This window comes from Pagrus major, chromosome 11 (assembly GCF_040436345.1).
Source record: "Pagrus major chromosome 11, Pma_NU_1.0".
Lineage (NCBI taxonomy): Eukaryota > Metazoa > Chordata > Actinopteri > Spariformes > Sparidae > Pagrus > Pagrus major.
In genome coordinates, this window is record NC_133225.1 from 11088032 (window position 1) to 11105535 (window position 17504).

Genomic DNA, 17504 nt, shown 5'->3' on the forward strand with positions numbered 1-17504 from the left:
CGCTAAAATGTACAGTATCGAGAGAAATTTTAATGTTTATCAATTAAACTTCTAGCTGTTATGTTTTTACAGAATAAGAGAGAAACGACAACCTACTGTATGTATCAGCTGTTAATTTTAGTTTGATTGAAGATAATTATCTGCTGTTTGTTCAATCAGGTCGTTAATTTCATTTGAATTATACTGTAAACTCACAAACATTTACAAAGTCCACGGGTGGTCATGCAATCTTCTCGGCTCAGCATCTCAGTCACATACAGGGTTTTCATATTGTCTGCTAATAGCTCTGGCAAGTCCCACTACTATTATGCTTGATAACAGTTGTGGTCGTACCACCTCATAACAAGTGACCCAGATAAACTAACCCCTGTGGTGATTTTCATTTGTGGTGTTAAAAAACCTGCTGTGCTTATGATTATTTTTTGGAATAAGCAAATATCACAAACAAACATCAGTCTGTCGACAGTTGTGGACTTTGATTATAATTTAACAGTAGAATATGTGCAGTGTTGATATCTGGTGTTGCGGCTTTGACCCCGTCACACCCCACAAGGAATCCTCAGCACAGTAGAGAGTAGGGAGTGATTACAACCATTTTTACCCAAGGTCACTTAAACTCAAGAGTCTACAGTTGAATGCTGGGCGTACAGGTGAGCTTATAAAATGCAAGTAATGACTCAGACTTCGATGAGACGACAGACAGTGAACTGCCTAGGGATATTAATATCTATAAACAGATATCTACACATGAATATGTATTGGAAGGACTATGATTTCAATTTGTCATCCACTTGTAGTCTGAGTAGTATTGACCACATTTGAGCAGGCTTATTTGCAACGGTTTGTGTGGAGAGCAAAAGAGGAGGAACTCACTGCCTGACAACTGATGACAATTCTTCCTACTGTTACCTTTTTGGAAGAAATTATCTGTATTTGTATACAGACACTTGTTAATTGAGATAAGTCAAAATGTCGTCTCGAGTTCCATTCTTGCGTCTCAAGTAGATAATCAGACCTTAAACAATGACTGGCATTGACAAAGGAAGTCTTGGCTTGGACCTCTATCATCTGGATATTTGCTGGCTACACCAGAAGCCCTGAAATATTGGCCGCTGCTCTCAAAGGCTAAATCGTGTCAAGAGTTTGCTTATTTAGTTTGTTTAAGCATAAAGAATCAGTTAATCAGCTCTTTCTCTTCTGACTGAAATTTCACAACTACACAGTGCACGTTTAACAATAATTAGGGGGATACGAACTGGAAAAACAAGACCTTCAGTTACGTGCACAATGATTACATCAAATATAGGTTTCTTCCTTTCTGCTGGCTAAGCCACAGTTACTGTGCCTGGCAAATATTTCTTCTCTTGGGAATTTTTGAAACAATGGGTGTTAGATTTTACACAGACAGTAACAACTTAGCTTCTTATTCCTAGCTGAGAACCCTTGATTTTGATGGCTAAAAATGCTAGCTGTTGCTACAACAAGATCTCTGTAAATGGACCTTTAATATGCATTTGGTGGCTACATACTGTACATGACATCATGCTAAAAAGTCAATATCCTCTACAGTTGATGTCCCATGCATCAGGAGACATTGAAATGAAGGCCCAGCATTGTTCTTCATATAGTATGATGCTACCCCTGAGCCCTGAGGAAGTATTGCCGGGATAGGTTACAGTATGTAGAAAGCTGGTTGGCCTGACATGCTAACATTTGTTACTGTTACAACAGATTAGCACACTGTTTAATGATGATTCCTTAAACTGGTCCTCTTTTAGTTTTTTCACTCAAAAGCACCACCCTCCAAACTCTTTATATGTGTACTATTGCTCATAATTCAGCCCCATGCACACTGCTTCAGCTACTACAAGCCTCCCATGCATAAGTATAGTTGCTAATCTATGATTGGACAATTGCTGTTCAAGGGAGGGGTTAGCCTGATATTAGTTTGATCAAAGTCAAAGACATTTCGTCCGCCTGTTGACAGCCTTTACCACTTTTGCCTGTAGCATTGCAAATCGAGAAGTAAAGTTTTTTGGGATAACACTACTGACCCACTTATCTTATGCCTGCAGGAGTCTCTTTCTTCCTCTCACTTCTGCGAGCTCTCCTCCCCTCCCTCTCCCGCTGCCCTCTTCCTTTCTGTGCTAACAGACTATTAAGTCCTGGTCACAGCGTTCGCGCGCCGCACACCCACGGCTTAGTGGACCCATGCATGACTAAACCCAAATTTATGGTTGAAGCTCCCGACTCCTACCTTGAAGCTGCTTAGCAAAGCAGTAGACATCAAACAGCTCATCAGGGGACCTATCGCCGTAGTTACGGACTCCAGGTGAGTCCTCACGATCGCCATAGCAACCGGGCCGAGGCGCCTGGATGGGGTACCTGCAGAGAAAACCAAGAGACAGAGGGGAGGAAGAGATTAATATAGCCTGGCCATGAAAGAGGCAGCCACAGACAAACTGGGCTCCCTGGAGATGAGTCTGTGTTCACACGCATACAAAATAAGATGAAAAGTGAACTACACTTTTATCATCTCCTGCCCTGAATACAATGAATTTAAGTATATCCTCCTCTCAGCGATTACCCAAATATATTACCCGAAGAATAACAAAAAATAAACACATAAATAACCCCCCTGAAACAGGCTGATATGCCGACGCGAGGTCACAATAACATTCATTACACATCAAAACAACCTCAGGACAACAACTGCAAAGTAATTCAATAGATGCGATATCTTGCTTCTTTTAATTATCCTGCCCTCAGTGTGAGTTTCATGGAATAATTACCCAAACATTTTACTCAAAATCGTTCCAAAATGTGTTTAATGCAAGAATTTCAGTAACACTTCAGCTGTAGAGAGAGAGAGAGAGAGAAGGAGGGAAGAAGAGGTAGGAAGTCAAGAGGAGGTTAAAAGAATCAGGAATTCCTTCAGTGGCTTGGCATGCCTGTGAGGCTGAGAAAACAGCGATCTATATTCAGGCTCCAACCGAGCAATTATTCCACAAGAACATTGATTCCAGCAGCACCAGGGCACAGGCAAAGAGGCTGATTAAAAGATTACCCTGGGCATACAGGGACTTATGAAGTACTTGGAAGAGGCACACACAGATGCACAATCACACATGCAGAAGACACTCATGCCTTCACAGCAACCACAAACCTGCAGCCCTCTTCTCAAACAGCAACCTGTTCTAACAAGAGGACTTAGTCTTGTAGTGTCTCTGGCCTCAGCCCCTTTTATTTCCGCTTGGTGGCTGGCTGATGAAGCGACGGCTGATGTCTGTATTTTTTCCACCGTATTAATTGGACACTTTCCTCCTGGCTGATGTGCCGTCGCAGCCTACTGGATCTGGACCAATTAGATGGCTCCCGAGTGGAAACAACAGGAGCGTAGGACGGCAGGAGAGAAAGAAATGGGGAAGGTAGCTGCGTCGTGGGAAGGTTGTGAAAAACTGTCAGGAAGACAACAGTCAATCTGCTTGGCTACTGGAGCAACAGCGATTTGAAATTAAAATGTAGGTATGGAGAACGGTGTTGAGAAACGAGCGCTGACTGATAATGTTAACAGAGACTTTATGGAAGATGGCAAGCTGAAGCACAGCAGCAGCCTGACAGACAGCTCAGGCGTCTTTACGGCGTGCAAACAAGCAATTAGGTCCAATTATACTGCACACTTTTGTGTTTCTAAAAACACCAAAAAGATCAAGATGACATTGACGCTGCCATACTTCATACTTCTACATAGTTCATCAAGTTTTCTGTTTTAAGACATATTTTTAGTAACAGAGTGCATTTATTTTTATAGCAACGTTTGATCATGTGGCAAATTATCAAAAATGATCGTCTGAAAAGACTGTCTGGTAGAGATTTTAAAATAGCAACCTGGCATGACGAACAGGAGCTGTCAGCAAACCCAAGACTGCTAATTACTCGCCCAAGATATTTAGATGCAGCTGCAATGCGGGTGACAATCAGGGGCTATAGATGAAGTCATGCTATGGATTTCCAATTTTGTTGGCGACGTGCTTGCCTGTATATTTTTCATTATTGACTCATTATTGCAAGCCCTGCACAAGGAAGGTGTAAATTAATGCTTTCACTAGAATGTGATGCACCTTTTTATAGAAAGCATTGGGGCGGATTGCCTTTAGAAAGTCAGGTAATGTAAGATAAAGAGCAAAGAAATCCACGCGAGAAGTAAGATGACTTGGATGACCTGGGAGGTTGGGTTTATATCCCATTAAAACCCAAATTTTGAATTATTATTTTCAGATTTATTGACAGGTCACGTATTATATTTACTTGAAAAAAAAGATATTTTCTATTTGGAGACGCAGTTTGTTTTAGGGCGAGAAAACATTCGCATCCGGTGTCGAAGCAAATCTGCATCTTAGCTTCTATTTGCCTGCATCGGCATCGTGCTCCTGTAGAGGCAACAAATACAATCCAATCACGGCACATCAGGGTGGTGCTGGGCACAACTGTCTTGGGGAAAAAAACAGAACAGAGTCTCTTGAGAGTTACTCCAAAAGCTTTTTAAACCTGAAGCTGAAAACCTCACCGTACAGTCTGGTCAGACAGCCAACCGGCATCACAGTTGTCATATCCATCAGCGAAGGTGGCCTGCAGCTGGCCTGGCGTTGCGATGACTGCTGAGTTCTCTATACACACCCTCTTGGCATCAGCGAAGGAGAGGGCATAGCGGTCATGGGGGGCCCGGTAGTGAAACACCACACCTGGAACAAAGACATGTTGTGTTTACATATGTGTTAGTTTACAGAATGTCACCAACATTTTAGCCAATATGAAGCCAGGATAACGAGCAGGGTTTTCCTGCTTTTACCATTATAAGAACTGGGGTACAGTGCTTAAGCTTTTTCAAATTGTATTTATTTATTTTGGTTGTGTGTTTTTTTTTAATCTGTTTATCTGTATTATAATTTTTTATATATATATATTATCATTATATCAGTGGCATAAAATGGTCTTAAAATCCCTTGACAGGTCTACTAATCACATGAATTTATGACCTGCTACCGACGGGTCACGGAAATATTTACCCTAACCCTTAACCCATTAGAATCTGAGCATGTACACGCTCACAGATACATAAACACAAAGCCCTCTAGACATCCTCATCATGTACTGACATTGTTCCATCTGTGCAGGAGGAAACAACAGCGTTCAGGTTCAGCAGTCGGCATACGTGAGTCTCATTTGCATCAGGCACTCGCTCAGCTTATCATTAGAGGAAAGAGATGTTGCCCTTGGATACAGTGTATGACAAACAGTGGTGATGTTTATTTTACTGCTTTAACAGTACACACACAATGTCACCCTGCTGCACGCCGCCTGCTGTTGCACTCATGATGGAAAGACAACGAAAGCAGACTTAGAAAAAGAGAAACACCGCACTCAAGGAGATTCATGTAGTCTCTGTATGAACCACAGAGACAGAAGAAGATGGTGAGAGGTAGGCAGGAATACAGATAAATCAGGTTGTAACAACTGGGAAAAATCAGCTGGGAATGAAGTGAGACACGATTCCCTTAGCTTTGAAAGGAATATATATTCCGCTTAAATGGGAGAGGAATCGCCTCAGAAGTGTCCATCTAACACTCCCTCACCTCCTACCTCTGCCTGCCAGTCATGCCGTGCTGTTCCCCTGAGGAGCATCCAGCGACATGAAAGCCGGTGGGCGTCTGGCTACTAACACGGCTCCTTTATCTTTGCTGGCTTTGTCTGGGAGAGTGACAGAGATTCCTGCGAGATGGAGGCCTGTGTGGCAATTTGAGCATTAGCACTCCAGGCTGTGGGTGAAGACAGCAAGCGAAGACAGCAAGCAGGGCCATGTGTGTTTGTTCGTCACACAGACACAATTCCCATAATCCCAGCAGTCCATCAAGCCATTCTGTCATATCGGTCTTATTCGCCTCTTCACAAAAATGTGGAGCAGAAATTGGCTCTTTTTTTTGTTCCATTTCTTTTCTCCTAATTTCTCAGTTTCCATTCTTTCTCTTTCGAGGCGGTGGGATCTTGGCCAAACAGAGAGGCTAGCTGGCTGGCTAATATGTGCCCTGGAGAGACAAATGGGTTTCCACTCTGTATGGGAAACCCAGTCCTATTCCACATGAGGGTTGAATGCCCAATACCTCACGCCTCTATTTTTACCCTCTGCATCCTCACGCATCCCGACACAGTCTCCAGGGAGAGCGACAGGAACGCACCATTTGTGGGTCGGCCATATGCTTTATGACTGCATGTTACCCTGTTGGTGATAGTTGGTGTCCCTTGGCAGTATACTACACTACAGTAAACTGCTTTACAACGTATGTAGTACAGCAACATTTACTTTGTTTGAAGATCAACTGAAATTTGTGTATTTTTTTGTTTATTCTGTATAACTAGGATGATACTACAGTTCAGCTGTGAATTTATCAAATTTTCAGAAGAAGATAAAAACTGTTTTTAGACAGATAAAGATAACACAATCTTTAAGCCTCTGGCTAGATTTGGGGGTTTTCTGACTGACATCTGAGGGAAGGTGTTGCTCGGAGGTGTTCTGTCATCTATCATTGCATGCTATTGATGAGAACACATCACAGCCTTGTGAAGCCTAAAAGCATTAAAATAAATACTTTCTCCCTTTTCAACAAGCCTACATAGTGTTTGTTATTATTCAGCAGGTAAGTTGTCTTCTTAAATTGCAAATGGGAGGACTGTGTGCTGATAAGCTTGTATTCCAGTCGGAAAGTGGAAGCTAGCTATCTAGGCCAGTCATTCCCAGAGACTGGGAAAATGGATGCTTGGCCCGTAGCAAAAAAAAGAAAGGCTCCGTGAACGTCCAGACGACACCTAACATTATCCAGGCAATCATCTGTTTTGTGGTTGAGAGTTTGATTTACTGATGAGAGGAAAAAAACATTAATTCATGCACAAATTTGCTCTTCTCACAGTTGTAAGGCCTATTGTGAACTAGGTCACAATGGTTTGTCTCTTCAAAAAGTGGGTCCCCAGAAAAAAAAGTTTGGGAAACACTGATCTAGGCTACATAGTGCCCACGTTCTTTCTGTTTGCAGAGCTTGACCACATTAATTTACAGCACTAATTTCAACTGTTAACAATGTTGTTTTGTTAACACTTGTTGCGTCATAGGCTTTTGCATACTCCATGTTGTGTTCATCCCGAGTTATAGAAAGAAGGGCGGTCTAGCTAACGCCAGCTATCTATCTTTCTAAGGCCCAGATGTGTTGCTAGACAATGACAAGCCTGTCCTGGCAACGAAGTCCAACACAAAGTAATGTAAAAAGTCAAAAGGTAATGTAGGGAGTAATGTTATCGGAAATGGGGCTAACTAACAACCTTAGCCCTCGAACTGATTAACTGCCTATGTTTCTGCCAACACAGATATTGCACCAATCAAATTCTAAACATTGTCAGTTCGAAGTAGCATTTTACATCTCCTGGAGAACACAGACGGGACCTGTCAACGCATAAACTGCAACTATAAAGAAAAATTCCTTGTTGTTCTCACACCAGTTAATGGTGGGCAGCCATGTCTCACCACAGACGACGGCTGACACACGCAATCAATGGCTGTGAGTTCTAATTGGTGAGACACAGCCAATTGACCAGTCAATATTGTGCAGAGACAAAATAAAGTGGAGACGAGACAAGGAGCGAGTAAGACAGAGGCAACGGGGGAGAAATTAAGAAATAGATGGCAGGAGAGGAAGGATATCTCATCGGGGCTTAGGCACACAGGAATGAGTTTATGAGAAGAGCAGTGTGGATTAATATGATATTGATATAGCTGAGCAGTATCAATACCTGCTAATTAATACGTTAAGCATTCAGTAGAATTAGTGTGAGGACGGCTGTGGTCTGCCATGTAGCGTGACTGCCAATTAAGACTAAGCCCTGGAGAAGGCTACTCCTCGCCAGCTACGTAATTGGTTTCTCTCTGAAGGAGTGGTTTTCATGGCGTGTTAATCGATTGGCCAAGAGGGGGAGGAGGCAGGGCCTTGCTCGCCAAATGTAAACTGCCTTTATGGAGAAAGATGATGTGCTCTGCTTGGTTGAGAAAACAGAAGAGCATCCTTGTTGAAATACTGAAGCATAGTGGCTCGTGTCAACGCTTACACACAAACATTCCTACAAAGACAATGCACGTATTCACATCCGAGCAATATGCAGGCAGTGGCGTGGAGGCTATGAGTGCCACTCACAATGACACACGATGTAGATACTGTGGCATGCTGTGTCTTGGTGAAAGAATAAGGCTACTGGGCTTTTTAGAGCTGATGTTGGCAACAGCAGCATGGATTTGTAGAAGCGGCAGCACAGTGTAATGCATTTTGTGATTCCCTGTAGTCATTATGATAATAGCTTATTATTAAAATAGTGAGTGACCTGGAAAGAATCTGATGAAAGCTCTGCAGCTAAAATACTTTGACACAGTAATTATGGTTCTAGTACAGTGAGCTACCTCCAGGTAGTCTCATAATTCCACAAATACGGATGTCCTGGATACAGATAACGCAGCAAACGGTCTGGGCGTTTAGTGAAGCCACTGAGGGCCATAAGATCTCGGAGTAACACTATTCGACAGCAGCGTACACCGCTGGGTTCCTGCCTTATTGGTTTCATTAGGCTCTCAGTGCATGAACAGCACCTGAGTGGCCCAGGTCAATGATGTTTAATGTGCTCTAGTCCTCTTACCTTTTCCCCATCATCATACTTTATGCATGGACAGTAAACAAGCCTGGGTGTAATGGCTGTATTAGCCTGACATGGAAATCAGGGTCATTATTATTCATAGTGGCAAACCTTGAGAGAAACCGGGGAGCTGTACACAGCCAAAGAGAGGAGTGTTGGTACTGTGTGCGGGTGAAAACATACATAGTGCCTAGAATGACATAAATGGTGTTAATTACTGTGTATATCAACACTCATCAGCTGATGTTAATGTTAAGAGAGAGAGGACACTGAATCACAGAGGTAATGAGGTCTGTGAGGGCGGTAGCTGATTCTTGCTCGTCCTTTCTTTCTCTGTTCAAGTGATGCTTTAGTCGTGCGACTGTCCGCTGTTAATCATTTCAACATGATACATAGATATTAGATTAAAACAAATCCCACTCTGGGTGCTCACTTGCCAATTAATGACAGAAAGTAGATAAAACTCTCATTATCTAAGAACCCGTCTTGGCTTGTTATGTTGAAAGGCTCGATTAACGGTTAGATGAAGTGTTTTTTTTATTAAACCTTTTTTATTAAATATTTCTAAAATTCGAAGTCTGGTTTTAATTTTAACAAGATATTTTATGGGAGGTGTCTAAAGTGTTTTTCAGGCCGAGAACCCTTTTGCTGATAGAGAGGGGGAGCAGAGACCCCCTGCTAGATATATTGTAAGAAATTCTGTTGCATAATAAACAGAGGCCTTCAATAACAGCGAATGTTTGGCACATTAGCATCAGCCTCTGCACTTTATCCGGGGATTCCTGAGGGGGAGCGTATCAGAGTTAGAAAAGGATCCGTTGTGGCTCACAAGAATGTCCGTACACTTGGGACTAAGTTCAGCGTTGAGCAGGACTTTAGCATATCATTAGGTTAGCGCGCTTACATGACTGCACAAGGAATCACGGGTTGACGGGTTCATCAATGTTAGGAAAATGAACTCATAATATGTTGGATTCATATAAATGTCCATTTTCAGTCACAATTAGTTATTCGATGCTAACCTATTGACTGTATATAAAGATGTAAATAAACAAAGTAGTGATTTGGATGTGGAGCCAAGGGATTAATGTCTCAGCCATACACCCCCCCCCCCCCCCCTCTCCATTGCAAGCAGGGCTCACCTATCAATCGTGACGTCACAACCCCTTTTAGCTTCAAATAACTATTTAAAACCAAACTTACCAGGAAAATGAACTGCTGAACATTCATCAGCGTGATGAGAAAAGCCTTAAATGACGTTTTATTTTTTCCCATCGGACATGGATTTTACTCACCTGTGACCTCCAGGGGAACTGTGTCCTGCTCGTCATTGATGCCCACCACGACCTCACAGCGGTACAGACCAGAGTCGCTAGAACGTAGCCCTGACAGAGCAAGACTGGCGTTGTAGCGGTTCTCATTGTAACCAGGCAGCGTTACACGACCCTGGAAGGCCTTCTTCACCTGCGAGAGGAGGAGGAGGAGGAGGGGGAGGGGATGATGAAGATGAGAGAGGGGAATAATTTTGAACAAAACTGAACAAAAACTCAACACAAAGCATTTCACAGTGTTCCCATTAAGCCTTTATTGTACCTTGACCACATTGTCTCTGGCCACCAGGACCGACTGTTCCTTCTGCAGGCCATCAGAGCCTCTCTGGCCCCAAACCTTGGTCCACTTGATCCTGGGGGGCTCATGGGATGAACTGGGGCGGAGGGTGAAGAGACAGGGCAGGAGAATGGTTTTGGACAGCTCTTCTGTAATGGTCTGATGGGTCACCTTCCGCATATTCACCACAGTGTCGGCATTGGTTAAGCCTGAGGAGAGGAGAGGAGAGGAGAGGAGAGGAGAGGAGAGGAGAGGAGAGGAGAGGACAATCAATGGCGTCTTGTAAATGAAGCCACGGGACGTTATTTCTCATTACGTTGAGCGAGGGTTAGTTAATTGCTTCTTGTAAAGGAAAACATGCTGTCCTTCCAGAGTCTTTTGTTCCATCAGATTGTCCGGTTGTGGAGTAAAAGCAAAAGAACAGAGGCTCATGGTGTCTCCCTGATTATTGGTCATTGATCCACCAGGCCATTACTGTGCTACCTGAACAGTGGGAGGCAGGGCCAGATTGTGGAGGGAAGACATCAAAAGACCTTTCATAAGCCATACATCAAACCTGGATATGCATTATGGGATCAATAGCAACCACCTCTTTGCAGCTTACAGCACCACCACCACCATAAAGATAAAAATATTACCACCATCAAAACAACTGATGGAAGAGAGGGGGTATCATTATAAGAAATTGCAAAATTGTGTAAAAGAGTGTGGAGCTCTGCTATCATCAGTTTTTTTTTTTTTCTGCAATGCTCAGCTGCATTTTTTCTTTGTTGTCTTTTCTCCCAACCAGTGTAAAACTAATTTAATACTGGTGGAGTCATATCATACATTCTTATTACACTCTAATCCTGTGTCACCTTGCCTGGAAAAGACAGCGGTGGCTCATTTACACTGCAGAAGGAAATGTGAATTCCACTCTCACAAACAGGTTATCATCTCCGAGCTCTATCTGCTTCTGTTTATCCAGTGTGCTCAGTGTGTGAATGAGATTTACCTGCAAAGCTTTAAGCCTCATCTGACTATTTTCTAGCTGCCTTATCAGCCAATATTCCCTTTCTTCTTACTACTGAGATTGCTGGCACAAACATGTCACTATGTAATCTAATTTGCCCCAAAGCCCAGAATCAATGCATGCATTTTCAATCAGCTAGCCAACTAGCAACGCTAGCAGCATGGCGCTAGGGATAGCGATGGTAGTCTGTCGTTCAGCCCACCACTTCGGTCCAACTTGAAGGCGACCCGTTATGCTTTTTCATTTTTTTTCTTTCCTTCAGTGTTTTACATGTATTCTTGTGCATGTTAAAGGTCTTGAAAGTTGTCAGGGTCAAAGTCTGCACCAGCAGAAGCTCCTCTCTCCCAAAATATTGGTAATAGTAGCAACCCAAAATACAATTATGAACCCAAAATAAGCAGAATATGTCTCCTTTAAATATCTCAACAACTATTTGATGGACTGCTATGAAATTGCATTCATGGTTCTCAGAGGATAAATCCCGATAACTTTAGTGATACTCTGATTATTCCTCTTGCCCCACCATGAGGCTGACATTTGTGCTTTTGGGGGTACATTTCCCAACAGCTTTTGATGGATTGCCATGTGGGTTGCTAAGGCTAGGTGAGCACAGGTGTGGATGGTTGTTGAGTTGTCTGGGGAGGGAACTCAGCACAGCATTGTAGGTGGGTGATAAGTAATGTCGTAGGCCACCTCCTCTGTTCGATACGCCCGTTCCAGTTTGACACAGATAGATTCTTTTACTCCTCTTTCAAACCATCTGTCTTGAGAGTAAAATAAATCATGGTAATGCACAGGATTACCAAGAAAGTTGGGGTTACTCAAACTTTAGGTATTTAAGTCAACATTTGTTCAAGAGTGGGATGAGCTAACGGTGGCACATCTTGACACTCTGGATTGAGACGTAGAAGAAGTTTGTATCGTGAAACTGTGCACATGCTTCGTAAAAATTTACGTTGTGGAAAAAAACACATTTTAACCCTTTTTTTTGGGCAAAGTCACCAATTTTTATAGCAGCTTTTAACAGTTTGCATCACTAATTTATGTTCTATATCTATATTTTGTTACAATTTAACAGCGCTACTCCAGCTGTTTCCATTGTTAATGCTAAGCTAAGCTAACTGGTTGAGGCTTCATAGTTACCATGGAGACATGAGAGTGTTATCAGTCTTCTGGTGATTCTGTATAAACAGTTTTTATGTTAACCCCGGTGACCATTAAAAGTTAAGATCTGGCTCTTTCCCCATTCATTTACACAGGGGCCTGGTTTTGTCATCCCAAAATATTGCCAAGGAGTGTTTAGATGGCTGCTGAGTGCTGTGAGTTCCTTTATTAATGATAAGAAAAAGTTCTCTTACAGTGCCAGACAGAAACAATATGATTATAATTTGATCAGGAGAAAGGTTATTTTGGAGCTACATAAACCAGGTGGAGGAAATCAAATGCCAAGCTGTTAAGAATGAGTGAAACAAAAGAACACAAAGAGAGGAGAAAGCAAAAAATGAAACAGCAGAGTCTCGGTGGGCGGAGCAGACAGCGTGGTTGAACGGTGGAGAAAATGAGCCTATTGATTTCTTCTCATCAGTGTCAGTTTCCAAAGCACAGTTTCTGTGTCCTGCTCCACTCCTGTTTGATTGGTTAAAGTGTTAAAGTGCTACACGCTACAGGGGCGGCCTCTCCTGTCTGTAATTAAATGGCAGATTGGTGGAACAACGTTTATCCAGCGGTCACAGGCACACCGCTGCGTGAGTCGTTCAACCCCTGCATCCTTCTCTCTGCTCTGTCATTTTTCTCCCCATCGCCTGCCATTCTCGTTCTCCTCTTCTTCCCCCGCAGCACGACCACCTGCCAGCTTTCAGATTAGCATTTTCAGTCTCTCTACTCACCTACTGAACCATCACTCACCTACCACCTGGAAAACCTACGTTTGTTTTATCTTCAGCCTATATATAAAGATATACACGCATCTGTTAAGTTTTCAGGATTTGATTTTTCCTGCAGCCACGCTGAAAAAAAATCACATCGTGATTCAACTTCGAATCCGTTTCCTCATCTCTGATTGCCAATTTTGCCTATTTTTCCGCTGTATAAGGTGTGTGTGTGTTTTTCTGTGTGTGTGTGTATGTGTGTGTATGTGTGTGTGCCCTGGAATGCTCTCAGCAAGTGAAAACATCTTATCTCTCATTTGCTATTCATGGAGCACCAAATGCACACACAGACACACACACATCTTTGAAGGCACCATTTTTCATTCCTTACTGGATGCTTAATGTTCCTTTGAACACACACAAATAGCAGACTCGTGAATAGCTGTCATTGCTCATCCCTGCAGCCGCTGATGCCGTTGCCGTTGCTCAAGCTAAGAGGCTGAGTGTCTCTTCCCTGATAGCTTAACATCGGCCCTCCTACCACATTTCCCCCTCCCCGCAGATACATAAACACACATAAATACCCACTTCTCTGCTTCTCCCAGTGACATCGCCTTAGACAAGCCCTACTTGTCTGGCTCCCTCACCAACTGCTCTATGTTGCTCTGCATGGCAGCATCAAACGGGATTTGTGCTCTGAAATGGCCTCTTGTTTCGCACTCGAGAGGAGTTCTGCCCGGCGAGTGAGGTGACCTGTGAAATAAAATGCATGAGGCTCTCAAAGGCAGAGGGATAAGTGAAGTGAGAGGAGAGGTGGGGAATAAACTAGCAAAGCAGTGTCGGTGGCCATCAATGACGACCCTGATCAAGATCAGTGATTCAGATTTTTTTACTTGTGTGTATGGAAAATTCAACTTAAAGGTGCAATATGTAGAATTTTTAGTTATACTTTAAATAATAAACATAATGTGAGGAAATGATGTTGCATATGATGTATATGTATTGTGTTGCAGAGACATCTGATGAAGTTAGCATGCTAACCAGCTGGCGCATCACGGTCCAAATTCAACTCCTGTGGCATAAACACCAGCACTTCGCTGGTGCTCCGAGCTCCAAGGCCAGTTTTTTTTTTTAAAACTCCTCGAACAAAATTCTTAATTTTAATGGTATTACAGCCAGAATAGATCTTTTGTTATTGTTGTTGCTGTTAGATTGGTACTAGACCGCCCCGATAATACAGCTGCTTGCCTCCCTTTGTGGGCAGCGAGCGGGAGAGCAAATAGTTTTTTGACTGCAGTGAAAATATTGTTTTTAAAAAAGGCTAGACACCAATTTCGGAAATAATCTTTTTTTTTTAAATACATTTTGACTTTTGGACTACAACGTTCTGGAGTTATTAGAAATAATGAGCCCAACTGGAACCTTATTCTAGAAATAATATAGTATCGTGGTCTAATATTGGCAACTGTGCAGAAATACTGGGTTTAAATAGGATGAATAGACTAAAAAAATAAATAAAATAAACGAAAGCTGCAGCATTTGAATGCTGTTTTAGAATTTGAATTTCAATGTTCAATGAAGCTTTGAAACTTTGAGATTATTTGGCACAGCCCAGATATTTTACAGGGTTCAGTTTTTTATTTTCATTAACAAAGGCACTCTGCAGTTACACAACGCTGTTGACCACAAAGTGGCTCACTCAAAACAGTTTGTGGTCCACAAGTCCAGCACAGTAAAGTGTTCTGCCATAGGAGAGGTTGTAGAGGAAAATTGATTCACTTCTGAATTTGTTTTACTTGATGGCGGCAGCAATGTACTTTTCTCTCACACCGACAGAGGAAAGAACAGACGCAGCGGAAAAGATGAACAAGCACAATTGACTCCGGCATAACAGCGGTGTCGGATTGTGAGCGGTGGAAGGAGGCGAGCGAGGAAAAATACATAAACGAAAAAATGGAAGTTGAGAGAGCTGGGGGCCTGTGTTCCGGGGGAAATTGGAGTGATGTGATGTGGAAAAGGAGTCAAGAGGATATGATGAGAAAAGTAGAGATACGCTTTTGTGATCCAGCAGGAGGTGTGTTAAGAATGACATGGTGACACATTCATGCACACACACAAACACACACACGTGCACGCACACACTAACACACACGCAGAGATTTCAGATTCCACTCCCTGCTGTCAGTCTCTTGACTTTATCCCCGCTGAGGATGGAGCACTCATCTTTGTTTGTCACACACTCACGCATGTGCCCCTCCTGTTCAAACACACACACACACACGTAGACTAACGTGCGGTCCCGGAAGACAATCAAACTCCAATTTCTTTACCACCTTGCCGAGGGGTTGCTGGAAACACAAAACAGGCAAATTTATTCTGTAGCTAAGAGGCATCGATAATGTTTAATCTGCTTGCCAGTTTCTTGCCAGGTTCCACCTGGATAAGCACCAATTGGGTAGCATTATGCCACTTAGGTTGCCAATAGCAAGACGGTGCCACAAATGAAGCCAACCAAGCTTTACAATCACAATCTCTTTCACATTCTCTCGCTCCCCCTGTCACTCTTTCTGTCCACTTTATTTAGACAAATGTTTGTCTTTGTTTCCCGGCCTGCGCTGCAATTTGCACAGCTAAATCAAATGAAATCAATTGCAGATGTCCTCTCGAAAGGCCTAAATTACAACGTGAAGATGAGACCAGGTGAAATAAAAAAAAAATGGCTCTCCTCCTCTGTGAATGTAAACTAGAGAGGGTACCCAATGACACTGCTACATCAAATCTGCATTTAGATGGAAAAGTTATCACAAGCTTAACCCCCAAGAGGCTGCCTTTTGTTTGGATATCTATCTGTGTTTCATATTGCTCTTTGTCACCCTTTTTTTCCTACACAAGGCTCACCTGGCTGCTGGGTGATAAAAAGGAGAGGAAATACCGACGATGAATGTCAATACAGAGCAAGGGAAGTTCTGAGAAAGAGCATGTGTGTTCGGTGGAAGCTTCACGTCCAAGTCAGTATGGTGGGACTTTCTTAAATGTTAACAGGGGATCTTTCATTGACCTCATCCTCTGTGTGTCTGTTTGAGTGTTGAGAAGGGCAAGACGTGAGAGGACGCACCCTCCACCTCCTCCTCGAAGCTCCACTTCCGACGTCTTGCAGATCGAGCTCAGATTTTCTTATTTTCCTTCCGCTGGTTCACAGTGGCGTCTTCGTGATCATCACCGTTGGCCCATCTGTCTTCGCTTTGCTACCGAATTATTAAACACAGTCGGAGAGCCTTTATGCGGCTGGCAAAGAGATGCACGCAGACACAGGGTGGGCGGTAATGGGCATTTTCACTGTAATAGGAACACAATTGCGAACATCATTCCTTGTTCTCTCCCCCCCTCTTTCTTATTCTTCCTGCTCAGAGGTGCCTGCGATGGGCTTTTCCGATGATAAAGGCCCTCTTTGTCTTCAATTTGCCCACATCAAACCCGTCAGCCTGCCAGTCAAAAGCTGCCGGGACTGATGGAGTGCATCCCCTCCTGTCAACGCCGCTCCTCTCCTGCTGCCTGCGTGTCAGCTGATTATGTGTTTGTGTATGTGCGGTTGTTTGTGCAGACGTGTGTGTAGGTCATAAATCATGACAGATGAGCTGTCTGACAGAGGCCTGCCGCTATTACTTGATGACTGTGTTGTGTGAAGTGACAGCTGATACAACAACAAGCAACTGGACTGCGGCGTGTCAAACTGTTGTTTTTGTAATTCTCACAGTTGGTGATGAACTGCAGCTTGATGGATGTGGTTTGGTGCATGAGGGCAGGACGGGAGATGAGTTTAAATTTGCTGGTCCGAATTTTCAAATGGCTTTCCAGAGCGGTTTCCACAGAAGACAAAGTTTATCACTGTCTCTATTTTTACTACTATTAGACTCAAATATCAAATAGTTCCTGCATGCTGTGATAGAGAAAGATCTCTCCTTTACTTAAGTAGAGGACTTAACACCACAGTATACAAATACTCTACTACTTACTTGATAAAAGCACATAAGTATGATCTACAAAATACACTTGAAGTAGCAGAAGTAAAAGTACTTAGTCTGCAGAATCACATCCTATAGAATGATTCTATCGCTGGATCATTATTATTATTGATGACTACTATTAACACATAAGAAGCCTTTTAATGTTGCAGCTGCTAGAGGTGGAGCCACTTTTACCTATGTCATATACTGTTGGGTAGTTTAATCACTAAAAATGCAGACTATTTTATTCGATGATCATATAATTGTATGTAAATCTGAACCAATTGT

At 42.8% G+C, this 17504-nt stretch overlaps 1 protein-coding gene across 1 annotated transcript in view; it reads right to left on the minus strand.

Annotated features, from left to right (window-relative positions):
- Positions 1-17504, minus strand: part of ncanb (neurocan b) — a 122547-nt gene that overhangs the window by 82419 nt on the left and 22624 nt on the right. Inside the window, exons 3-6 of the mRNA XM_073476410.1 lie at positions 10318-10541; positions 10020-10188; positions 4568-4742; positions 2258-2385 (exon numbers count right to left, since the gene is read on the minus strand). Coding sequence (XP_073332511.1) covers positions 2258-2385; positions 4568-4742; positions 10020-10188; positions 10318-10541 — 696 coding nt within the window. The remainder of the gene's footprint in view (positions 1-2257; positions 2386-4567; positions 4743-10019; positions 10189-10317; positions 10542-17504) is intronic.